This window comes from Trachurus japonicus, chromosome 2 (assembly GCF_045865225.1).
Source record: "Trachurus japonicus isolate A0001 chromosome 2, Traja_1.0".
NCBI classification, from domain to species: Eukaryota; Metazoa; Chordata; class Actinopteri; order Carangiformes; family Carangidae; genus Trachurus; species Trachurus japonicus.
In genome coordinates this window covers 7,483,673-7,509,387 of record NC_140908.1, presented here as the reverse complement: position 1 = coordinate 7,509,387, position 25,715 = coordinate 7,483,673, and the positions used below count along the sequence as shown (strand labels likewise).

Sequence of the window (25,715 nt, the reverse complement as noted above, 5' to 3'; positions counted from 1 at the left end):
TCAGTGGTGTAAATGTGTTGATAGAGAATTAATAGAGCTTGTGTAAAGGACTCAAGAGGTCTTAAGGCTTGTAATGCCAAAAGAGTGACTGTCAATCACCACACTCCCTCCTTTTTGTTTAACTTTTATTTACAACTATAAATGTCACATTTATGAAAAAAACTAAAACAACTTTACATAAATACGTACAATGTAGTATATACAAGAAATGGCAGAACCTAAGCAGGAAAATTGGACAACATGGTGAACTCTGTACACAAGGACTTTTTCCTAAATGCGCAATGATAGTAAATCCACAAGATTATCTGCTTTTGTTTGCAGTTAAGGTGCTGAAAATGAAAGGAAATTATAACCGGATTATTAATATGCAGGTATTCAAAAAAACATAAAACATGAAAAAGTCCTGTAATAAAAGCTCAGTGTCCAGTCTTTCCAGGCAGTAACTGTTGTTAAACGAATGCTGCTTTTTCAATATTGTATGTCCTGTTAGTTAAAAGTCTTAATTCTTTAGATGGGCATTTTGAGGAGGGCACACTCAGTCAGTAGTGTCAGGGTGGTGATCATGTATCTGCTGCTGGAGATCTGAAAAAAAAAAGGAAAATATATTAGTACAGCAACCACTTGTCCTTGTGTCTAATAGACAAAATGAAAAAAACATTTCTGTCAGATTGTACCTTGATCTTGCCGCTGAACTTGGCTGAACCCAGCGCTGTGGAGACCTCGCTCAGACATCCTGCTGACAGATCCAGTCTGAAATGTCTGTAGAAGTGGCTCTTCAGTCCTTGCATGAACCTCGAAACCTCCTCAATGTCAATGCTCTCCTCCTCGCTCCCCTCCCCTCCCTCGTTCTTCTCCTGTGCATCCTTTGTCATGCTGCTCCACAGCTCCCAGGCGTCTTGGGGGTTAACTGTGTAGGTGATCTGCAGAGGCGGCACAACCGGAAGATTCCAAACCATCTTGAGGTGGCGGATGTTGGATTCGGCGTGGCAGTTAGTCCATAACGCCAGAAGCCACTGGAGGCTGGTGTGGTTGATTTCCAGGGGCCCGAAGCAGCAGTCGAACATCTGCTGGAACCAGGATTTCACCAAAGTAGTGAGCACTTCGGGCCCACTGCTGCCAAAGAGTGGTAAAGAGATGAAGTCTTTTGAAAGCGAATGCAGGTAATCAGGGTTGCCGTTGATGCAGGTCAGCCACCCGCTCCATACTGACTTCTGGGGTTCATCCTGCTTGGCGAAAAAAGGCTTCGAATGGATCTGTGGTGGGAAAGGGAACAGAATCAGCAATATGCAGCTTTAGTCTCACACAGAAAACAGAGAGGACACTCAAGATGTGAGATGTAGCTTGAAAACTTCCTGCTCCGATAAAATCCCCATCTTACCTGTATGAGAATGGTCTCGGCATCATCCTGTGTCTCTGTCATCCCCTGCACCACAGAGAAGGACACTCTGAAATTGCTTTGTGATCCCTCCACCTCCACCGCCAAGCCTTGCTGCTTCTCTGCAGCAATGAACGCAGAGAGCTGCCTGGAGTAGTTCCTCAGCTGTGTGTGTCTGAACTGATGCAGAGGAGTGACGTAACACAACTTCCACTCTGCTTTCAGAAGTATGGATAGATGCTCTGGACTGACTTTCTCCTGTGGCAGGGAAAAATAGAGAAGATGACCGTACTGTGTCTGTTTCTCTCTGTAGAAGTGAACACACATCTATTGATTATGTTAAATAGAATAGGAAAAGATAGAAAACAGGGAGCGCGATGGCTTGGGCTGACTCACAGTGATGTCGTGTGACTTTGGAGCTTTTCGGCTGGTGTTGAGCCTTCGAGCTGTCAATCCGGAGGTTATGAGCCGCGAAGCAGCGCCCAAGCAGCTGCGGTATGACTGCCGGTAGCTCTTGCTCCTGCTCCTTCTCTGAACCACAACATCGCCGTGGGGAGTCCTCACCACACTGTAAAATCACACAAAGACCACTATCACATCAGTTTCCTCTGTAATAGTTAGTAATATAATCATTACATCGCTTTTCATATAACTCGCAGCTAAATTATGGTACAAACAGTAAATAACATTAAGTGAATCACTCTTTATTTAAAACCAACAAGAACACAGCAATGCAAATTTAGCTAACAGGCTCCTCAATTCTTATATTTACTCAATAACATAACAAAGAGAAACCACTGTCTGGATATACTCAAGTGCAATTCTTTTGTGTTTTGCATTATAAAAATGTGAGAGAAATTCGAGAAAGCGTTTTCTCTGACGGCATAAACACTACAAATTGTTAAATGTATTTTTGGTGCAGCACTCATATGGGTGTACACGATTACGGAATGCTATTGGGTGAAGCAGCCTCTTTCTACGGACGATAGCGACCAGAGGTATCGGGGCTAGAAGAGCCGTAATACTCCTGTTTGCGATAAAATGCTATTTTTTCCGTTCCGCCGGCAAGAAAAGTGTAAAAAACATGGTGTTTTCGTACGACATGCATAGGTTTTTTACCTGTTATGAGGTCGCTCCATGTCGAGTTTATCGAATGAAACCGGAAACAAATTTGAACATCGCGCTTTCCCATGATTCAGCGCGGTTGGGATTAGCCAATCACAGCAATCCAAACAGGAAGTGGACTTTTTTTTGCCCCCCCTGTCGCTACCCGATCCGCGACGCTACCGGATCCGTGACAAAACTGGTCTGCGCATGCGCAGACCGGCCGCCATCTTGGACAGCTGCCTACGGCAACTCCACTTGGACAAACTTCATTTGGGCACTGCCCGATTTGCGTACATGCTTTAAGTTCTGTGAAATTAAAATACGGTACTGTGAAAATGATTAAAAAAATAAAATAAAATAAAATAAAAACCGCGTAGGTCCGTCATAAGACAGCCGCGGCAGACTCGTTTATTCAGTGAGTGTTGTGGTAGTTGTAATTGTTTGTGGTTGTCATGGTGATGAGGCCGGCGAGAAAAGAGGACAGTAAACATTAAAAGTCCGCCTGTGTTCCTGTTTTCTGAGCATCAAGATCCAGACCACCACAACCAACCCTCAATTTACATTACTAATAAAGTATTTAAAAAAATAAATAAAAAGATAAACCGTCTGTGGCGACGCACATAGGGCAGTGATCCTAAGTCAATTCAACTAAGTTTGTCCAAGTGGAGTTGCCGTACGTGGCTGTCACGGATCCGGTAGCGTCGCGGATCGGGTAGCGACACCCCCCCTCCAAAATATTTACGGTAAAACAACTACGAAAGGTCTTCATCATAGATACTTTATGAAAAAGAAACATGAAAATGAATATGCACAGTTTATTATTATTGTTATTATTATTAATAATATATATATATTTTTTTTATTTTTTACTACAATGTTCACAGAACAGAGAAGACATTTCAACAACTATTTGTGACTGTGAGTCCAAACCTTTTTTTCTTTGAGCCTATTTCTGATCTTGAGCAGCAATAACATCGAAAAGATGAAAAGGGCTAAACCAATTTAGAAGAAAGAGAAGGACGTGGAATGGATTAAAAGTTTGAGATTTATGGTAAATAATTTTTTTTTTTTTTAAAAGTGCATGTGTGTGAGATTGTGTGTGTGTGTGGTGTGTGTTCTTGTATTACTGTAGCCTATCCACATTATGGGAACTCAGTTAAGTGTGTAGTGTTGTGTTGTTAAAGTTTTGTCTCCAGGGAATTGATCAAGTCAGTGTCACGTTCTCCTGCGTGACAAAAAGAAGGGTGTGTGTTTGTGTTGGTGTGTGTGCGCATGTTCCCTGAGCTGCCAGTTTCACATTCAACCACCAGTCCCCCTCCCTGTTACCATGGAAACTGTGCTCCTTTCCTTTTTTTCCTACCCATGTAAGGTGTCTCCCTACTTTCTGTTTTTCTTCCTTTCTTTCTCTCATTTTACCACCAACACCTTATTTACTGTCCTGCATAGTCATTCTCTCCAGCCTTCCTTTTTGCCTTTACCACATAGTTGTGTAAGCTTGTGTGCGTATGTTTTTATGTTTGGAAGTATCTTTGTATTGAATGGAGGGCTGTTCAATAGCACACACACTGCCATATATAATATGATGACCACATCAACAGCCAATCACATTATTGGGAGCTGCTGGTGGGCTTCAGCCAATGGGGGAAGCTCACAGATGATGTGTGAGCAGAAGGGATGCAGCGCCATGGAAACTGCAGTGGGTGCCATCAGAGAATAGCGCCCTCTAGTGGCACCAAAGGTCTGCATGGATGAGTTTAACTTTCAGCTTGAGAACATCTATTGGTTTTGGGTCTTTATCTCAGTTAAAACTTTCCTCTTTGTTAATAATAGTAAAAAAGAATCCCACTGCAATGGGATAAATAGATTCAATTGTGATTTTTTTAATGTGAGATATTAAAGGACTTCATACACTGAGAGGTCAATATTATTATAAGTTTTAATTAACTTGAGAACTTAAAAACTTAACTCAAGAGAAACACATTTGGGACATTAGTTTTTATTTATTTATTTATTTTTTTTAATAGTATTTGAGAGTAAATGTTTGTTGAGTTGAGTTCCCAAAAATAAACAGACAAATTTAATTACACTAAGTGTTTATTCTATATTCTTTGAATTTCTGAACTCTGTGAAGCACTGCATACAGAAAATGAGGCATTATTTTCAACAAAGAGGGTAAAATTAATGAAGTAAGACCATTCTTCTATTATAATTTTATATTTTCACTTTGCTGCTATAAGTTTGATTTAAAAAAATTCAGAAATGTACCTACTAAACTGCATTAGAAGATGCTCAAAATGGAGCAGTGTGTGTGTGTGTGTGTGTGTGTGTGTGTGTGTGTGTGTGTGTGTGTGTGTGTGTGTGTGTGTGTGTGTGTGTGTGGAGGGGGTTATATGAGTCCTTTCATCACCTCTAGGGGGCATCACCAACACATCTCAGAGTTTATCCTCCCACACCTGAGGAAATTCCACCTGCGTCCCTGCACCTGCCACCTGCACCTGCAGATAGATTACATAAAAGTAAATAAACTTAATCCCAACATTAGTGCACACTAATCCCTTCTAACATGCTCTCCAGAGCCTTTTGCAAAAATGTTACCCACAAGAGGGAAGGGCTTTAGATTTGCTAGATACTCGTGCGAATTTCCAGTGTTTGGAGCAGAGCATCATAATAAACCATTTGTCAGCATCAATATGATGAAATCATATAGACACTAAGCTGCCCCTCATTTTGAGGAACCTCCCAAATGACCCCTGGGAATTTGGGAATCACTAAAACTGCAACCCTCCCTTTTCATTTTCTGTACATGAAATGCACCCGTACAATCCTATAGCTGGCAGTCAATGCACGGGAAATAAGTTCTTACTGACAGGGGAGATCATCTAGAGAGGAATGCATGTTAAAAGGATGGAGATAAGGAGAGGAAAGGCTGACGTCAGTGATGGGGTTTGGATGGTCGACGCTTGCGCGGGATACACTGGATGCGACCGTTGGAGGAGATTAGGAAACTGCACGTAAATCGGACCCCTATCGGTCGCCATATTGGCTCCGGCGACGCTGGAATGCGAACCTGGATGTGGGCCCACTCTCCGGGACCATTTTGGCTCTGGTTGGACCAGTTTCCTGGACAGTAGAGGGAGGGGCCTGGCATTTCTGGAAGTCGGAGGAACAGCCAGTCAAAGCCAGCCAGCATCTGAACCAGCACAGGAACGGGAATAACGGTGGACGAAGGCTGGACTGTGTTGGAATACGATATACTGTAATATCCACCAGCACAGACAAGTGTGTGCAGCGGAGCAGTCGTCGACATGAACGTGACGGTTTTTAATTTGGGCTCGGGAAGCTGAAGCATATTGCAGCCCGGTCACATAACGTTTTCGGTGGGATAAGCCATCGGTAATACACTGGGTGTGCTCAGCGCAATAACGGTGCGAGCCAACCCGTTATTTCATCGACAGCTAGCTCGCATTAGCCCAGCTAGCTAACCATTTTCCAGAGCCCCGTTAGCTTGCGGTGAGGACGGAGAGCATCTTGGTCGGTGCGGGAAGTGTCTGTCGGATGCTGCTGAGGGAGAGCGGCCGTATCCTGCAGCAAGATACAAAGCCGAGGCATGCAAAAGGGAGTGTTTTTCTGCAAACGAGCGAGGAAATCTCCACGCCCTGGGGTCTGGTCTATGGTTACTAACTAGCTAGCTCGCTGGCTAGCCAGCCTACCTACCGGGGGAGCAGCTCAGGAGAAGGTGGGGCCGCGGAGTGACAGCCTTGGACGCCAGCTAATGTGGCTAGCTGGCTAACTTGGACACCTAGAGTGGCCACTGGTTTTCCTGACACTGACATTAAGGGGGTGTACACTGCCAGAGGTGTACAGCCTGGCACATTAGGAGCAACATCCAACAAGAAAACACGTTATTATCTATTTCTCCATATACCCGTGTGGGTGGGATATCTCGAGGAGAGCATCCTCGTTTACCTGAATGACCATGGCGGACGACGACGTGCTGTTCGAGGATGTCTATGAGCTGTGTGAGGTGATTGGGAAGTAAGTGCCATCAATAAGTGCCCTTTCCCTTGTTTGTTAGTTTTGAGCATTTGTGGGTGTTTGTGTTTATTTATTTTTAATTCTTTGGCCCTGACAGCACTGCTACAGGGGCCATACTGGAATTGTCTGGGTGCTGCTCTTGTGTGCAGGCCTGCAGGGTTTTCAGTGGGAAAGTTGTGTGCATTGCAATTTATGTGAACATGGGCATTTTTTTTATAGCAAAAATATGCTTTCCTAATACACGTGACTTTCATGCAGGAAAGTGAACGTACGAGACTGAGTATAAGTGTTTATCAGACATGTGATTCTAGGCTATTATGGAACTGAGAAACTGTAAATTCCTGCAAAATGTCAGTTGCCATTTATTGCAGGTGGTGAAGAAATATGTTGTCATGATAAGCTGACTGTCAGTCTGGGTTTTTAAACACAGGACACCATGTGGCTGCACATCTGCAATAGTCTGCAGACAGGATTTTCCTTCTTCTAATCCTCCTATTTGAGAGTCGCCACACCTGCACCTTGTGTTTTTTTGAATGCAATAGTTCAGTTGTTATGTTTTCATGTAAATCAGGAGGCTAGCAAAGGAGGATTTAAAGCATGAGATGCTGAGGTTATAATGTAAACTGTATATTTCCTCAGTATGCATGTTACTTCTGTGTGGTCAGACATGGCTCCATCACCCCCCCTGGAAGTGAGGCAGGCAGACAGGCTGACCGACCCTGCACAGTCCCGGGCTACCAGTCAGTCCCCTCCCCCCTGCAAGCTCCACTCACTGGAGGTCTGTGGGTCCATTAAGTTTGTTGTAGGGGAAAGAGGCACACTCTCTTAGGACCCTCAGGCTCTGTTCTTTATCCTGAGACTTCCTGTTGCCTTGGTTACTAATTGATGGTTGGTCCAGGACCACTACCTTGGAGTCCCAGTAACAGAGACAAGCAGCCACTGGCAACATTTGGTGCAATTATTTGACGGTACAAATCACAAAAGGTGGTTAATATGGGGAAAGTGGAAATATTTCTTTGGCTCCACCGGCTATTGTGCGATAAAAGCGCGTTTCCTCATTTTTAGTTCACGTCAAAGGTTCCCATGCCTTCACCGTTGTGATTGCTGCATCCACCATAGCTGTCAGAGAAACTGAGATTTGTACAGATATGAACTGTGCAGTTATGTCAACCGTGTTGCCTTTTCTGCAGGTGTTAATTGCAAAGCCTGTCTGGAGGCTGCATAGTATATCATTATTGTTGAGGTAAATATCATGCTTCCTTTGCAGCCACATGTTCTGATGCTCCCTGTAGTTGTCACTCGTCACAGACAAATATTGTACAAACACTTCTTGAGTGTGTTGGGACAGTTTGGTAGGGGGTAAGTAGAAGAGTGATACATGACTGAACAGTAGTCTGGACCAGAGGAGATCTTAAGCTTGAGTAAAGAAGTGAGTTGCCACATTGATGTCACTAAAACCCTGGAAAATCCCTCGTACACTTCTAGTTCTTTTGTGAAAGTGCAGTTGATAGATGAAGTGTGCTGAGTCCTGGTGTCTTGGGATGTGTTGCAGGAAGAAGGGGGGGGGGGGGTCATTTTTCCTCTACCCAGATGGGAGGTAAGGGAAGCTGTGGCAGATCAATGGAGACAAGTGGAGTTGGGAATGGGATGGCCCTGAGGCTAAGGATATAAATAATGCCAGCAGACATTGACTGCAGTGCTCTCTCCCACTTTGTTTTTAACCTCATGTTTCACTGTCAGCATCACTACTGTAGGTACCGGACATCATGGCAGACAGCAGAAACCAGATGATGATAATGAATTAAAAATTGAAAGGGACACCCTTTTTATAGCCATAGGTAGCAGCAGTATGTTTTGTGAGATTTCCACTAAATGGACTGGAAGCAGGATGATCATTTGTCCATTTAGGTTGACAATATGATGTCAGGAAAAGGCCTCCCCAGACTTTCATTACTGTACTCACTACTTTTTTATATTTTGACTTCAGGGCACTGGAACTGAAAAATACTATAATTGAGAGTGGGTGAGAAGAACTCCTAAGTTTGTGGTAATCATTTAGTCCTCTGCTTCGTGCCATATAAACTTAGAGCTGTCATGGTGATTTGTCTGGCATTATTGGGTGATCTTTGTGCTGTTGTATCTCTCTTTGACCTCTGACCACAGCTCCTTTCAAACTTGTACATAAACCCTATTATCCGGCCCGGCCCCAGCCCTGTCTTCTATTGTTGTCCAGAGAAGTCGTCTATTATTGTCCCTGATCGGCTTGTGTTGGAGAGGAGCAGCCTGGCAGGGTGGGATTGACAGCATTGGGGACTGTACAGTAATTATCTTGGATTGTAAAGGGAGCCATGTTCAGGGTGATTTCTACTGAAATACGGTCAGTAAGTACATTTGGATGACATTCTTTCTGTGCAAAGTTTTTTTTTTCTTTGCTTTCATCTTTTTTTCCCCCCATTGTGTCTTCTCGATTAGCTTTTTCAAGATGCTACCGGTCTCTGCGATAGAACAGGCCTTTAAGCTAGACTGTGTTTATGGCACTGCACACACGGCCAACATAGGCTCCTTGTCCACGGGGATCCGTTCCGTTCCAGTGCTGGCTTCTCCTTCTCATTATTTTCGACGGGAAGATGTGCTTTTGAAACGCTGGCAGCACAGAGAAGTTTGTGAGGTCTCAGAACAGAGAGCTAAAGCACGATAAGTCAAAAACATTTTTTGACTTTTTGTATGTTCGACCCGTGATTCATCAGGGCTCATAGTTGCATGGCAACAGGAGGAGCTGCATATGTCTGTGCGTTACTTTAAAGATACATAACTACGTCTGGTCTTCTCCCTCATGCATGTAAATGTTCATTCAACTCCCCTGTGGTCATACTAGCCTTATTTCAATAGAATGAGATCAGACAGGTCAGGTGTCAATTCAGTTTCTGACTGCTTTAACTGCAGTGAAAGGTGACACGGGCTATTGAACAGGCATGGGCTGTGCAGACCCTGCTCATTACTCCCTGATAGTTTACATTGTAAATACGTGACGGCGACCTAATGTGAAAATAATGTACTAACCACGGGCCTGTTTTTGAGATTTCAGTTTAGTTGAAGTGTTGGCAAAGCACTGAAGCAATTTAATCCATTTCTGTCTGTAATGATTCTGTTTGAATAGGACTTAGGTTGTTGAGCAGCTCTGTTGGAGCCACAGTGCTCTTTATTTCAGCCCTGGGGTGCTCATTAGAGCCAAGGATATTCGGATGTGCAACTCACTCTGAAACCAATGAAGTGATAAGTCCTCTGGCTTTTTCTGGGATGGATAATTAAATTGCTTGGGTTGAAGACTTTCATTTTCATTGATTGTTTTATCATTTAAAGAGGTTTGATTATAGTTTTACCACCAAAAAAAGATGCAACAATTAGCATGCAAATATTGGACAAGCTGCTGTGCTGCAGGAAGTCAAAATTGCCACCTTGAAGCTAAATTGTAGTTGTCACTTCAATCAGGTTTAACTAGAATGATAGTTAAGACACAATAATCATATTTAATATTAGCTTAGCTTGATGCCTCTTCAATTTGACTGATGTTCAAGGAAGCATTGGACAAGAAATGCAAAATTTAATTTTCACAATTCAGTGTGATGAGCACCACTGTGGAATTTCTAATCAGTTATGTCAGCAGGAAAGAGCATACAATTCCCACCATCATTACACAGAAGACAAGGGGTCTTTGTGTTCCTTTAGTTGTCCAATCTACAATTCAAAGCTATGACATTACTACATTTCGCACTGAACAAGAAACAGGCGAGCTGCAAATGTGTACAGACGAGCAAGAAGTGGGAGATGGCGTGTAACCTGCTCATTAGACTCACATAGTTTGAGGCGATGTTTGTGAAGCTTTAGCACGTCGACTCTTTGTTGCAATCACGTCAGAGGTGTAAATTCCTCTCTGTAGTAATATTTTTGGATTTCAGATGAAGCTATCTAGTATCCTGCTCCCTCGTGTATGCAAATGAATTTAGAGAGACTGTTCAGCTGGAAGTCCCAGGGTTCAAGCCCCCAGCTTGGCAAGCATCCACTCGGCTGAGGTGTCCTGAAGCAAGATCACCGCATCCCTGCTGTGATCAATAAAGTATCACATTATTGAACATGTCATCTCCCCATCTGTTTGGTAGCGGGGAATACTGAGGGCCATTTTTGCAGTGTTAATGTTGTATAATCTTTCCAGGTTGCTCCTCTGCGCGGCATATCGTTTGTTTTACTTTGCTATAGCGATCGTAAATGTTTTCTTTCATCAGAGAAGCTTCCTCTCCATGTGCAGTTCCGCTCTGTTTAGCTGCCCACACACAACAAATCAATAGTTGTGAATGGATAGTGTAAAGTTTAAACTTTCAGCGGTGGCTTAAACAAACCTTGATTCTCCTCTGACATGTGTACGGGAGAGGGTTTTCTGCCAAAGCTTCACAACCTCCTGAGGGTATCTGTGCTCTAAATTTCAGTTTGCAACCCGAATGTTAATTTCCCCCACTAATATTCAAAGGGCTGTTTCCCCCAATTTGCATAAGGAAGCGCTCTGGATTATTGTTGCTTAGACATTCACACACTCTGGTTGAACAGCAGTGAACTTTATTGAACTTGTTAAATTAACAGCTTTGAACTTGAGCTCAGTTCTGGCAGTAGGGCAAACAAAACAGTACTTATCCGGGAATTAGTCAGCTGGAGTTGCTTTCATGGACTTAATTTATTTTCCTTTCTGAGCCTGTACTTGTGTAAAAATGTATTAATAGACAATTGTCAGCTCTGTGCATCCATAGACACCATCACAGACTGAGATGTGTTTGAAGCTGGGGAGCCTCTAAAAACTTCAAATTTGGGATGCGAATTATTAAATTGTTGTTAGATTTTGTGCTTTTACAACTGAACTCATTGTGTTAATCATAATTGATGTTTTGTCATCCTAGGGAGGTTTGCTAAGAGCTTGAGTTTAGCATGAATCAGACAGCCAGAAGGATTTTGAGTAAGTGTACATCACTGATAATGCGCCGAGTGACAAGAACAGATAAGATACAATTCTCAGAAAGAGAGGCAGGATCCAGCAGCACCAATACTGATGTACTCATAAAAAATAATTTTCCTCCTTCTCACAGCTGCACAAATGTTTCTCCCCCAACCATGTGGGAGAGTCTGAGTGAATGATGCTGGCTGCTGGCTACAGCTAAAGAGCGAAATGCTGCTTTAAGCAAAGATGGTTGCACTCAGGAGAGCAGCACCGGAGATGTGGAGTCTGCACCTACAGATGTGTCCTGTCCCTGTCTCATGTGAAAAACTGATACTTGGCAGGAAATGTAATTCCTGACCAGGGTGGATGTAAGTGGTAGAAGAATCTAATGTAACAGCCAGTCTTTGATTTACATGGAGCACAGAGCTGAAATGAGCCAAGGAGCACTCTGCAAAGAGACTGCCACTCCGGGCTAATGTTTGATGACTGCCGCTGTCGGATGTGAGCCATGTGTGGGCGTTTTGTATGAGCCCACTCAGCACAGCTGTGGTGATGTCAGTACGGCATGAGGCCTCTCCGGTTCCTCACTTTCAAGCACACACACACACACACACACACACACACACACACATACAGACAGACTCACACTCTCCCTCTCTCTCTTTTACACCTACTTGCGCGCCTTTAATGCCTCTATAATAGCTACTGTACATGGCTGAATGGGCTTTTAATGTTTTTATTCCAGATGATGAAATGAATTGCGTTCTAATTTATCAAATTAACTGGCGGTCACAGCCCCTCTTTTACTTGTAACACTTGCACAACTAATGTAGAATCGGCCCCATTCGTGAATGGATTCTCCGTGCAGCTCCCTCGAACTGACAGCCAAGATTACAAATGGGGTTGATGCATAAAATCTGGCAGGTCCACCCAGCCCCTCCTCATTGCTTAATGGTGGTAATGGGTTTTATTGACACACATTAGATGAGTGCCAAGATGGCCTAAGCCTCCCTGCATCTTCTGTATTGTTGCGGTTCCAGCGCCTGACCTAAAACGTAGATGTGAAGAGGTAGTCAGTCAGGTCGGAACGGGGGGTGTCAGAGGCAGCACCCCACACCTCTGAGCTGCTCTAATGAGAAACACAGCTGCTCCGGGACGTCAACCCGGCGGGGCAAAGGTCGGCGTGGCTGTCGGATCATCGGCAGGATTCCTGTGGACTCTGAAGGCGAGGGAGTTGTGTTTTTACGGTTGTCTCGCCCCCCAGTGTGCTCACATGAGTCCTGCCTTCGTTTGTGTGGGTTAATCATTACAGCAGATGTGAGAGTGGATCAGCTGCAGCTCCAGCACAGGCCTAACCTTTACTGTTGGTCCCACACAGGTTCATTTGCCACTTCAATTAAATAATGTCTGTTAACCAGCCACCGCTTTGCTGCCGCAAGCTGGGTGGTGTTCTGTGTGTGTGTGTGTTGTCTGTCTGTTTGTATTGTGTGTGTGTTTGTCTTCAGTAGCATCGGAGCCGCCTTTTGTAGGCTTGGGAGATGTAGAGACAGCTGTAACACAACAGGGGTGTGTGTGTCTTTAACACTCAGGGCCAGGAGATACAAAGTGTTCTAATGTCTCAGCTTTCAGTGTGACTTCCCGCCACTTTGCAACCGATTTAATCTCAGGATTGTTGCTTTGACGTAATGAGCAAGAATTATTTCCTAATACTAGCCACTAGAGTTACTTAGAATTAACCTGTGTGGTAATGTGAGGGTTGCTGCTGTGTGGGTGAATGTGTGAATACTTAGAAGTCCTGTGGCATGCAACCAACCAAGCAGTGTTGTAATAATTTAACTGACCACAGACATTTCCTAGAGGTGTTATTTGTGAGGGTCTGACATGCAACACATAAACGGTGTTAGGGGTTTAGCTGTTTATTGATCCTCACTATATTGTCACACAGACCTCTTAGATAATGATGCAACATAAAGAATAAACTGATTGTCTCGATGTTGAATTTACAGCTGGTAGTGTTGGAGTTGCCCTCTGCCATGTCCTTTTCACCAGCAGTATTTTCTGTAAATGCAGAAAATAAAGTCACAATGTGTTGTGCTTCTTTCAAAAACATTTTGTCTTATATCTATTGATGTCTCATAGGCCTGGGACGATAATCAATAAATAAATTAATTGCACGATAAATGAAAATGAACTCGATAATTTTTCCGTGCCATGTGCGCACGTACAGTATTTGTTTTCCTAGTCTCTGGCCTCCAAACAGGTTGGATAACAAGATGCTTCACCCTTATCTGTGCATCGGTCTCAGCATCTGGGCCGTAGTGAACCCTCTTGTCAGTCATCCAGGATCTTTGTTTCCCAGATGCATTTCGTGGCAAGTTGGCAACCGGCAGCGCTAGCGGTTAAGCTAAAGTTAAGCAGCTAAACGCTGTTTTCTCGCTGCAGCGCTGCTAATACGTCACTTTTTAAAGTTTTAATATTTTTTCACGTGAGAAAGTAACAGTTTAGATTCCCAGTCTGTGGCCAGTTTATCCAGATACCGCCTGTTAGGAGATTCCCTCCGACGTTTTTGTGCAGAGCCACTGCGGGAGCAACGGGGGCTTCCCAGAGGCTGCAGCCGCCACCCGTCTGCTGAGCTCCGGTCAACCTCCGTCATCATCCCTGGGGAGAAAACGAGCCGAGTAACTAGAGGTTTACCGCCGACTAGTTAAATACTTCTTGGGAGATAAATGCTGGTCTCATTGATGAAATCTAACAACTGTGGCAGTCAAAGAAATGACCTGTAGTTCGTTTGAATAAAAAGTGAAGCTTCAGGTATTGGACAGAAGCTGCGCTGCAATGTTTAGCCTATTATCTTTTGTTTGTTTTGGTAAAAAAAAAAATACTAATGAGAAATAAAAGTTTATTGATTTTGAAAGAGTCTACTTGCATTATTATCTCATTGAGTGCCGCGCTCCTTTCCAAAGTTTTAGTCAAGTGTACCGGCAAATTAGACCATATTTGACTTTTTATTTTAGAGCCATAGTGTATTCTATATTATTGCCACCAACACATACTGTAGCTCATTTGAAAGGTTTAACTTTATCCTTCAAATGGCCACAAACCGTTTGTTTCTACGTGCCTCCGTTCCTGAGAAAAGTCAAGCTAAACATGGCTGGGTTTCACCAAAATCCCTCCTTTTTATCTAGAAAAGGAGATAGAGCGTCTTTTATGAAAGGTGCGCTGTTTGTGTCTGTCGCTCTTCAGACACTCGCATTTCTGGATCAATAAATATACACAACAATTGTTGTTCTATTCACAAAACCACCATCGGGGGCGGGGGCACTAAACAGCAATAACACAGACGCACCGTGCCGTGTCACAGCCTCTCGCCGCGGAACGTGAGGCTCTGCCGGCCACAGCGGCTCGCGAACACCGGTCCCGCCGGTGGTCGCGGTCCGTCTGTGGTACGGGTCGGTGGTGGGTCTGCTTTGGCCCAGAGACCATCAGATTTTACCGCGGGAGGACTTTGGGGAGGAGAGCTTCCTGGTTCAGCTCCCAGCTGCTGCAGCCTCGCGGGTGAGAGCAGAGCAGCAGCGGAGCAGCTGCTGCATCCACATGCAGAACTCCGTTTGCAGAAGCTGAGTTATGATAAAAACTTCCAGATCATGAGCTGTCATGTGACTTTGATCGTCATCTATTTCAGTTCTCCTCGTCGTAGAGTCCCCAAATTTACATATAATGTGTATTAAAGTGTCTATTTTCATAATTTAAAAAAAAAGCAAAAAACGAAAAATTTCGTTTTTGGCACTCAACGCATGGGAACGAAAAACGAGAAATTACGTGGTTGGCACTCAATGAGTTATGAAATATTATTATTAATCCATTTGTGGTTAATATTTTTTCAAAAAATGTATAATAATAATGATAATTTGTGGGGCAATATATCGCCCAGCAAAATTTGTTATCGTCACATACCTATCTCTGTAATTGTTTAATAAAATGAAATGTGTCAACATAAACTTTCCTGGACTACAGAGCTAATTTTTGTCTGCCACAGAATAGTATCTCAAATGTGCTGTACAAATCTTGAACAGAGTTATGATCTTGAAAACTCTGTTCATCCTTTAATACAAGATCTTGAGAATTACGGTTGCACACAGGACAGGATATGATGCTTTATGGCTTCCATATGTCCGCCCCGATGCAGTTATATAAGGAAACACAACTTTACAATATCTGCCACCTCCTTTGTCCAGAAATAAAGCTTGTAGGGCAGGTCTCCCCTGCTCAGGTCTCTATAATAAAGCTTTTATTTTAGCTTTTACAGCTGTGCTGCACACCACTGCTCTATAATTCCCACTGGCACGAGCACGGAGGCCGCGGTGCGTAGCTAACCACCCACTGTAAATCCACAGTGTTCTCAGAAAGAGCACTGTGTCTGCCCATCGCACCAGGCTGGTGCGTGTGTATGTGTGTGTGGCTGCGTGCATGCGATTATGTACATGTGTTTTCTGGTAAGTTTTTTTCCTGGTAAGTGCTAACTGTGGTCGTGTTTAACTCTGAGAAACCGTGCACACGCAGATTGATGTTGTTGCATTGTTCTAGGTGTCTGTGACTAACCCGGCTCCTGTGTGTGTGTGTGTGTGTGTGTTTTGCAGGGGGCCCTTCAGCGTGGTGAGGCGCTGCATCAACAGGGACACGGGCCAGCAGTTCGCAGTGAAGATCGTGGATGTGGCAAGCTTCACCTCCAGCCCCGGCCTCAGCACAGAAGGTGGGGAACGCAGCAGGCCTGCTTCGAACAGATGGGAGGTGTTAACAGAATCAGGACAAGAGAGGATAGTTGTCAGGGATCTTATCACTCACAGAGAATTACACATTTAGCCAGACACACCTACATGCTCTAAGTTTTAACTAACTTGTGAAGTGCTCTCTGTAGTGTAATAAAATACACCCACCTGCTTCTCCTTCTGGGATAAAACAAATGTTTGGAATCATCTGAAAACACAGTGTGGTGCACACTGATGAATAACACTGCATGTGTTTGTGTGTGGAGCGTGTGTGTGTTGCGATTGTGAGCATGAGCAAAATATCGATGGATGCCATGTCTCACCATGTGGTTTGGTGCTTTGTCATGCTGAGGTCTGTGTGTGTGTGTCTGTGTGTGTGTGTGTGTGTCTCAGAGAGAAAGGGAAAGAGTTGGAGACCAGGATCATCGGTAGGTGTGTCTGTGTGTGTGTGCGTGTTGGCGTTCACCATGTGCCATCTGTGTGGTCTCAGTCAGAGATTAATCTGGCGGCCAATAACAGCAAGACAAGGAAATGACCCACGGGAGGAGAAACTGAAGAAGTGGAGCGTTTCACCTGTGGTTCCCGAACCGAAAGTCTGCGCTCTAAATAATTTTGGTTAACATTGTATCATGATCCAGAAGCTAAATTTAATCACCCAGAAATACAAACCACCTACGTTGAAGGTTTTTTTCTTTTTGGCTTCACACGTTTTTGACAGACTGCTGCCATGCTTCACCCTGCAGTCACTGGTCAGCAGGAACAAGCACAGTAGCATTTATCTTGGGTGTGGTTTACATGACAACATGAATGTAAAGTAGGATTATAGAAGCATTCCCTTCACAGAAATTAGTCTTAGTCTCACAGTCTTTATCAGTATTAAAAGCCTTCACGCTGTGTTTTTGTTGAGCATTTGACAAAACCTTAGACATATAATGGACAAGAATGTATTGAGTGAAAAATTCTTGTGCAGATAAGAATTTAGAAGGTTTAAAGTGTATTAATTGGATTGGATTCGCTGCACTCGTGCACTGAAGTAAACAGAATATTTATATTTCAGACTGATCATTTTCAGTCTGTTTGACCGCAGCACAAATGAATGCACACAAATATGCACTTGAAACGTGGTCGGTGAAGTACTTGATCCACATTTTAGATAATCGCAAAAGAAGAAATAAGCACGCGGCCACTCAGAGCGACAGCGGTAGAGAGCTGGAGCTCAGCCAGACTTGGAGAGTGGTTTCCTGAGACCACATACTTTAGCTTATTAAGAAAGAACCTGCGTCAGCACGAACGTGAGTGGGAAGAAAAGGGCGACAGAACTGCAGGCTGGGCCGAGACCACAGGCTGAATAGCAAACATCCATAGTTATGTATGAATATGTTTCTGTGCGAGCGTGTCACCGAGAGAACAAAAGGTTAATGGCATCATTAAGAGGTTGATGGTACAACTGACTTCAAGCAGAATGAGTGAGTGTCTGGATTTGTAGGATTTAAATTAGGATGAATGGAGAGAGAACAAGTGAGCACTTAATCACCATTAAAGCTTTATGAGTAAAAAAAAAAAGAAAGATGATGAGTTAGATTGATATGAATGAAAGTATTTGACACACAGGCAGGCACAATTGACTTTTCAGTGAAGTTAATGTGACATCTCTTGACATCACAGGATGCGTACGGTACAGTCGTCTCCCTCTCCTGTCGTGTCACAAACTTCTGCGTGAAATTATTTAACATTTCTTCACAATGCGTAACCCAACCCAAAAACCTCTCATGCGAAAATTAATTTGGAATCGCCCCAGTGAGTGGCACTGATTTGATTCCAAGTGTTCCAGGCTCCCTCCCTCTGTTTGAGTGGTTTGCTTGTTGCGCCGCAGACACTGTGCGCCATTGTTAGGTTCAAGAATAGATACTCGATGAGACAGGCCGTAAAGAGGAGAGGAGAGTAATCATGAAAGCAAAGGAAGAGGAGAATGGGGGCTCTGTAGTGGGGACACGGCATCATGTCTCAGTGTTGCATAATGATCCTGGCCTGTCACGACACAATGAGCGCACACATACACAAAGATCAGTAGACTGGCAGATGAGGAGTGGTCTGTGTAAATGAGGGTTTTATAAAGCGAGGGGCTCAACGACGGCACATCCTGTCTGTCAGCCCGCCTCAGCAGTCTGCATCTGTCTCACCACCTCTCTTTAATTCTATTCAATGATGTGATTCTCTTTTCTTTAAAAAAGAGGACAGTCCCGCTCCCCTCGGCCGTGTTTTCCCTCCAGTATTGTCATCTTTAATGAGGCAGTCAAAAGACGAGGAATGCCACAGAATCGCTCTGTGGTAGTGAGAATGAGAGAGAGGGGATGATGTTGATGAGTGCAGGCTAGATGTGCTTTTAAATGTGCAATTAAAATGGCATTCTTGTGGCACTGCATCTGGTGTTACTCGTCTTTCGGGCGGATAGCAGCTTGTTAGCTGGTTTATCTGTCAGCCCAGCATGGGAAAACTCACCTCATTTGCTCAGCACTCAAAGAATGGCTTCCCCCAGTTTGTGAGTCAAATGCTCTGCAACTCCCTCTGGTGGTGTAGGTCGGACATGGCACATATGTTGAGGTTTAAAAGGAGGAGGAGGAGGAGGGGGGGACTCGTCCTCTTCGCTTTTCATCTCCTTATCTCACCTTTTTGAGACGTGACAGGATTTAACAAAGCACCGACAGACCATAAACAAATCTCTCAGGAGAATAGATAGTTTTCTTTCTCAAGTGATAATCAGGGAGCTTTCTCAGCTCGAGGTCATCTGATTTTTGGTTTACATTTTTTTGTTTGTTCTGGTTGTAGTAGTTTTTACTTTCTAGTAAAAAAAAAAAAAAAAAAATCATTGAAAGTTTTTTTTTTTTTTTTACAGCTTTCTAGAAGTCCTTGTCTTATCTTCCATGGCTCTGCACAGTATATTTGAAGGGAGTAGTGCACAGTCATATCTGCTCCTCGTTGACATTTAGTAGCATACGTATATAAGTGAAGTACTTGGAGAGTGACATTTTCTTACAAGGAAACTGAGAGCAAATAATTAAAACTCGTCAGAAACAGAACACGGGGTATTTCATGTATGTATTTTAACCTATGCATTGAAAGCCACATGTTGACCACAGACTTTGGCTTGTGTCGGGTTGTTACAACTATTGTTACACTCAAAGCTCTTCATTTCTTCTTTGAACGACTGAAAGCAAAGAAATAAAACTTAAATCATCATCATGAAGTCTGACAACCTGCAAGTACACCGTCAGTGACTATGACTTGTTGTAGGTGATACAGCGTCTCATCAAACCCCCTCTTTTTTCCAACTCTGTGTCCAGATCTCAAACGAGAGGCCAGTATCTGCCACATGCTGAAGCACCCTCACATCGTGGAGCTGCTGGAGACCTACAGCTCTGATGGCATGCTCTACATGGTCTTTGAATTGTAAGTCCATGCACGCTCTTTCTGCCATAGTGCATTTATATAAAAATATTTCAGATGTGTATTTTAAAGAGTTTTAAGGTGTGATTTAGTGTCTGTTTTGCACACAGGAATTGACTATCTGTTAAAAAAACCAGCACAGCGACTGTTCAATCTCACATTGGCCACAAAATAATTTCTGTCGTGAAAACCATGTGTGAATGTAGGTAAATGTAACAGTTACACACTAAATATACCAGCAGCCAGATGGCTAAAGTTTTCACACTATGCTACACCCTGACACCAACGCTATCAGCCCCCTCATATCTGTGGTTATGGAGTTATTTCCGTGATGGAAACCCATTAGATCGCTTACAGTTCGCATGTTGATATTCTGTGCTATGTATATATAGATGTATCAAAAGTTGTGACGAAAGTAGCATAGGTGGCATTTTTGAAGTCGAATGCACAGTAAAGGTTTCTAAGTCATCTTTCCTGTTTAATTTGTTTTCACTGTGTGGACTTTATTTTGTAGCTTTGCATCCCATCGATTCCTCACAGCATCCCTTGGGATTCCACTGGATGAAAATTGATAAAATTGCAAATATAGTTCCTTCATGCCCGTGAAGTTAAAATTACTCCCTTATGGATATAGTTGTGGATTGTGTTGTAAACTCTGTCATGTGTGTTTTTATCTGCTCTTGTGTAAACTATCGCCCTCCGTTTCCTCTTTCTCTCCCTCTCCCAGTATGGACGGAGCAGACCTTTGTTTTGAAATCGTGAAGAGAGCCGATGCTGGGTTTGTTTACAGCGAAGCAGTGGCCAGGTAGGACACGCCGGCTGGGAACCGTGGGTAGAACATTTTCAAATATTCATTCAGCTCAAACAACAATTTGTCGATGTCTGCGTCTGCTTCTCGTCCACACAGCCACTACATGAGGCAGATTCTGGAGGCACTTCGATACTGCCATGACAATAATGTGATTCATCGCGACGTAAAGGTGAGGTGTCTATCACTCGTCCCACTTGAAACCAGCCACCCAATCTACAGGAAACCAGCAGGTCAAAGTGACGCAAAGAGGACACAATACCTTAAATCTTCTCCTAACTAGAGCGATGAGTGTGCATTATACCACAAACCTTATCATGTTTTTATTCAGTGTCTGTGGTGAGATGAAGGTCAAATGCATTACATCATTTACTAGGAAACATGTCATCAACATCTGTTCTTTACATTACCTTCCAGTTAGTATCTGGCCTTCAGAGTAAACTTGTGGTTCAGTCTAACCACTCTAAAGTCTTTCGAGTCAGCAAACTAGTTCCTTAGCAAACCCCAGATCACACCATCTCGTATCGCATGATAAACAACCAGTGTGGATTTGTTAGAGGAGGAGTTCTGGTCAGATTAGCATTAACCACTGATTCCTGCAGGATTAGTCACCTAACACAGGCGAGAAAAACTAGCAGAGCAGATGGAGCAGCCCTGAAACATCCCCCTGATCCACACACCGGCCATTTGTCCACAAAGTGATCAAGGCAGCTTCGTTTGCAGTGTCTGTGTGTGTGTGTGTGTGTGTGTTGGTTAAATAAGGATGAAACAGTGTTGCCTACTACTGCTGGTGTTAGTTTTAACACCCACCACCAAATGCCAACACATGAAAGGCGATTCAGAAAGAGGGCAGTAAGTATGTTGTCCGTGCAGACAAATGGACAGATGCAGCTGATTAAACCTGTCGCTCACCGCTTTGTTCTGCATATGTGGTGTATCGCATCATGTGAGGAAGGAAACGCCCCATTTCACTTCTGTATTTACTTAAAAACATTTAAATTAATACAACAGAAAGATTTCTTTTCATACATTCAGTACATCTCCAGTCATTTGAACATTTATATTTTCAGAAACCTTATAGCACTTGTAATATAAAATAAACAGGGCATGTGTTTTTATATTTTTATGTCCTAGTGGTCACTGTAGTGCCTCTTCTTCACTCAGACATTGAAGTAGAGTTTAGACAATAACTTCATGTCTAAACAGTGAAGAACTGCAGTAAAAAAACAACATGCATTTGTTTAACATACAAAAAGTCACTATGTGTAGAAATGTTTTAATAGAGAATTAGCTGATGAGTACAGTCTGAGCGTTGAGTCCGGTGCGGCGCAGGGTGGAGTTCATGACACAGATGCTGGTCCTCGGGGTGCCGGAGGGTGTGTTTTGCTCAGACTTGGGTAAGCCCAGAGCCACGGACGGCCGTCTGAACTCGGTCGTGGAGCTGTTAGATGTCCCCCAAGTGCCGAGCCGGTCTCCAAGGACCCGCAGGGCCGTTTTGCGCACCGAGCCAGACAACAGGAAGTACATGACGGGATCCAGACAGCTGTTGAAGGCGGAGAACAACAGCATGATCTCGTTGATGCGGTCCACCAGCTGCAGGTGGCCGCAGGTAAGATGCTCACTGAGCTGGGAGTAGATGTAGACGGGGCGAAAGATGTGGTAAGGCCCGAAACAGAGGGTGAACAGGAAGAGCACGAAGAAGGACTTCTTGGCGGTTCGCTGGTACTTGTGCGCGTTGGGCAGGTCCGGTTTGTCCCGCGACACCTTCAGCAACTGGGAGGCGATCTTGGTGTAGGAGACGACGAGCATGATGAAGACGAGCCAGAAGAAGAGCACCAGCGTGGCGTTGAAGTAGGCTTTCCCTTTGGCCTTCGCCTGTCGCTGCTTGTACTGGAAGCAGTGGCCGGTGTTCTCCTTGTCCTCCGCCGTGGCGATCATAGGCACCAGCCCCATCAGCGACAGACCCCACAGAGCCGCGCACGCCACCCAGCTCCACGGCCAGTTGAGCCCCCGCATCCTCATCATCATACCTCTCCGCGCCCTGCCTTTCCCCTTCAGCCTCAGGTACCTGTCCAGGCTGATGAAGCCCAGCAACGTGATGCTGATGTACATGTTCATGTAAAATAGATTCCCCACCAGCTTGCAGGCCACAGATCCCAGCACCCACTTGTTTCCATTAATGTGGTAAAAGACCCTGAAGGGCAGACAGGCCAGCAGGACCAGATCGGCCACGGCGCAGTTGATGAGAAACACTCTGACAGAGTTGCGGCTTGAGTGCAGGGACAGGAAGACCCACAGCGCAAAGAGGTTACCCACAAGCCCTACGATGAAGAAGAGTGTGTAGGACACGATCAGCGGCAGACGGAGGGCCATATCTTCAAAAGTACAGGTCTCGTTTGTCTGGTTTGAAGTGGAGGAAGTAGCAGAAGAAAAGGGGAGAGAGGTGTTGGACGACACGGAGGCCGAAGGAGTGAAAGGGAAAGAGGAGAAAGTTGTCATTGTGTCTGCAGGGTCTTCAGGGTTGTCGATAAAGCTCTGGGAAGAAAAGAGAAACAAACTTTAAGTTTCTCATCACTAAAATTAACTTAAAGGTGAGAAAGAATGGTGAATGTTACAGCTCATTACCCATGAAAGGTCATTAGAGTCTCACACACAGGTGAATAATATGTGGGTTGTAAGTTTAAAGGTCACACACACACACACAGCTTGCTATTGTAAAATAATTGATGCAATATCGTGGTGAAGCCCCCTGCAAAAAAAGGAGGTGTAGAAACAGCAGATGAAACAAGTCAGTTTTCTGACTGAATAGTTCTACAATGTTGTTTTTTTACTTGTGGGAACTGGAGTCGTGACTAATTGAAAGTTTCACGCCGGTTTTCACACATGGATTCCACGGTCTGACAGCTGCAAACAGATGTTGGGAATAAAGCAGAGCACTCACCATCAACCCTCCTTCCGTAGGAGGTTTAGCACAGCTGTAGTTTAGACGTGAGTTACAGTTGACGGGGGTGTACGGGTGCAGTCGTCCACCGTGTGTTTTCCTCCATCAAACCACAGGAGCAGAAATTAGTTGAAAAGCGACCTGTTAAATAAAACTAGCGTTACATACATAATGAAATAAAGCACAGCCAGAGTCCATGTCCTTGACATTTTTCTACTGCCATCTTCACCTGTCTGTCACGTCTCTGAATGAGTCATAAATCTTGCAGACTCTTTTTGCAAATCCTTTTGACAGCATCTGCTCCTTTGTCCTCCTCTGCTCTCAGTTCTCTGTTTTCTACTTGCACTTTACTTTTGTCCTCTCTCTTGCATTCTCAACACTCCCTCCCTATCTCCCTCTCTCTCTCTCTCTCTCTCTCTCACACACACACAGATGTTACTGTTGAGTCTGCTAGTCCTTTCTCTCTCTCTTTCTCACTGCCTGCCACGTCACTCAACATCACCCTCCTTAACAAATGTAGAAGTGTGAAGACAGGAAGCGAGACCACCAATACCTCTACCGCACACACATCATACTCAGCGCTGCCTTACCCTCTTCCTGTCAGAATAGAATTACTTAGATTTATGCAGAATTTATTTCTCCGAGGGAGAAGGCTGTTCTTGAATATCGGAGTAAATGCAGTTTCCATTGAAATTGATTATGTTCTCCACTAGCCTGCTGTTCAGCATGCTCACCGGTCCTTTTTTATGTCAGATCACACAACATAGTCTAAATCAAGACAGCAAATACACTGGAATGTAAATTTTATAAAAATACTAATGAAGCCGCTGTGTCATTCAGCTGGTGTGTGAAGATCTGTGGTTTGCAAAGCACTTGTTGATGCTGTCCGTGTTGCACAGTCAGTGTAAATGCAGACACAAGCAATAATGTGGTGCATATATATCACGTTTCAGAGCTGCTAACACCCCGACCCTTCCTGTTTCGAGAAATGCATTTTGATTTTAAAAAAAAAAAAAAGAAAGAAAGAAAAAAAAAACCACACACCTCACTTACTGTTACTGTTTATTAGACATTGTGTACTGACAAGGGCAAGAAGTGTTTCCTGTTTGTATCGACTACAGAATAAAAGTTGTGGTTGTATTTGTTTGAGCTGTCATGTCATTGTGAAACCTTTTGGTTTATGAACAAACAATAGAACATACGGGATCTTGCACTTTTGCACAGAAAGAGAGAAGCAATGCTCTGCAGAAGCTGCAAAGAATTTCTTTTTTTCTTTTTTTCCACGCCAGCCAGAAAGTAGAATAATTCATGACCACATCAGTTCCCTTATTTAGCTTGTTGTTACATGTGAGCCATACATTGACTGTCGAACCTCTCTGCTTTCTTCCTCTGTAGCCTCACTGTGTGCTGCTGGCTTCAAAGGAGAACTCTGCTCCGGTCAAGCTGGGAGGTTTTGGAGTCGCAATACAGCTGGGAGAGTCTGGCCTAGTCGCTGGAGGTGCAACACTCACACATACCACACATGCATAGACACAAACAGAAATAATCAGTCATTTTTTCAGAGAATGAAAAAAATATATAATTTTCATAGTTTTAAAAAAAAAATGAAGACTAGATGGATAAGTATATGTGGTTTTAGTGTGTTTGCCCTCAATCTTTCTGACACAATAAATTTTTATAAAATTAATGATGGAACAATGAGTTTAAAACCAGGAAGATAATGTCTAAACAACTTTGATAATTGATTCATCAATCAGAGACCCTTAAATGTGTGTTTCGCTGATTATAACTATATTAGCTCCTCAGATTTTATAATATATTATACAATATTTTTATGAAGACCCAAATATTTTGACAGCTAATCCCACCTGCTCTTCTCAGGCCGAGTCGGCACTCCCCACTTCATGGCTCCGGAGGTGGTGAAGAGGGAGCCGTACGGCAAACCGGTGGACGTGTGGGGATGCGGCGTCATCCTCTTCATCCTCCTGTCTGGCTGCCTGCCATTCTACGGCACCAAGGAGCGCTTGTTTGAGGCCATCATTAAGGGGAAATACAAGGTAAAGACGCAGAGAACAAAACAGCCTCATTATCCACCAGAACACATGCTAAATATTTACTTCAGTGTACCAGAGGAGTGTCTTTCAGGACAACAGCGAGCAGTGTTATTGAGAACTGAGCCAACCAGACAACTGACAGGCAATGGTCAAGTTTTAGAATGGCTCTGTCTTTGGTATCAGTGGTGTGTCTCTGTGGCAAAT

The 25,715-nt window shown here is 43.8% G+C and overlaps 3 protein-coding genes across 11 annotated transcripts in view; 1 reads left to right on the top strand and 2 right to left on the bottom strand.

Annotated features, from left to right (window-relative positions):
* Window positions 1–108: 108 nt before the first annotated feature.
* cenpl (centromere protein L) lies at window positions 109–2,551 on the bottom strand. The gene is made up of 5 exons (XM_085797519.1): window positions 2,495–2,551; window positions 1,772–1,943; window positions 1,379–1,633; window positions 675–1,253; window positions 109–582 (listed from the first exon to the last, which is right to left on the bottom strand). The coding sequence occupies exons 1-5, from the start codon at window positions 2,512–2,514 to the stop codon at window positions 508–510; spliced, it is 1,101 nt and encodes a 366-aa protein (XP_085653645.1). The 5' UTR covers window positions 2,515–2,551; the 3' UTR covers window positions 109–507.
* Window positions 2,552–5,494: 2,943 nt separating this feature from the next.
* The window catches only part of LOC146990696 (peripheral plasma membrane protein CASK-like), a 35,742-nt gene continuing 15,521 nt past the window's right edge, over window positions 5,495–25,715 (top strand). For 5 of the 9 annotated variants that reach the window (XM_085797449.1, XM_085797429.1, XM_085797411.1 and 2 more), the window contains exons 1-7: window positions 5,648–6,517; window positions 16,136–16,248; window positions 19,606–19,711; window positions 20,436–20,513; window positions 20,616–20,688; window positions 24,853–24,955; window positions 25,339–25,514. In XM_085797449.1, coding sequence (XP_085653575.1) covers window positions 6,453–6,517; window positions 16,136–16,248; window positions 19,606–19,711; window positions 20,436–20,513; window positions 20,616–20,688; window positions 24,853–24,955; window positions 25,339–25,514 — 714 coding nt within the window. In that variant the 5' untranslated portion in view covers window positions 5,648–6,452. Of the gene's footprint in view, window positions 6,518–16,135; window positions 16,249–19,605; window positions 19,712–20,435; window positions 20,514–20,615; window positions 20,689–24,852; window positions 24,956–25,338; window positions 25,515–25,715 lie in introns of all 9 variants that reach the window. The other 4 variants (XM_085797439.1, XM_085797458.1, XM_085797421.1 and 1 more) reach the window with 4 other exon arrangements.
* LOC146990697 (putative G protein-coupled receptor 34) lies at window positions 21,563–23,611 on the bottom strand. The gene is made up of 2 exons (XM_085797487.1): window positions 23,458–23,611; window positions 21,563–23,051 (listed from the first exon to the last, which is right to left on the bottom strand). Exons 1-2 carry the CDS (start codon window positions 23,458–23,460, stop codon window positions 21,804–21,806), a joined length of 1,251 nt encoding a protein of 416 aa, XP_085653613.1. The 5' UTR covers window positions 23,461–23,611; the 3' UTR covers window positions 21,563–21,803.

What these genes read in the sequence shown, in the direction of transcription:
- cenpl (XM_085797519.1), bottom strand. Translation starts at nt 2,514, where the DNA reads ATGGAGCGACCTCATAACAG. An exon ending in ATGGAGCGACCTCATAACAG is followed by an intron (nt 1,944 to 2,494) that starts GTAAAAAACCTA and finishes GTGATTTTACAG; the next exon opens with TGTGGTGAGGACTCCCCACG. An exon ending in CCGAGACCATTCTCATACAG is followed by an intron (nt 1,254 to 1,378) that starts GTAAGATGGGGA and finishes TTCCCACCACAG; the next exon opens with ATCCATTCGAAGCCTTTTTT.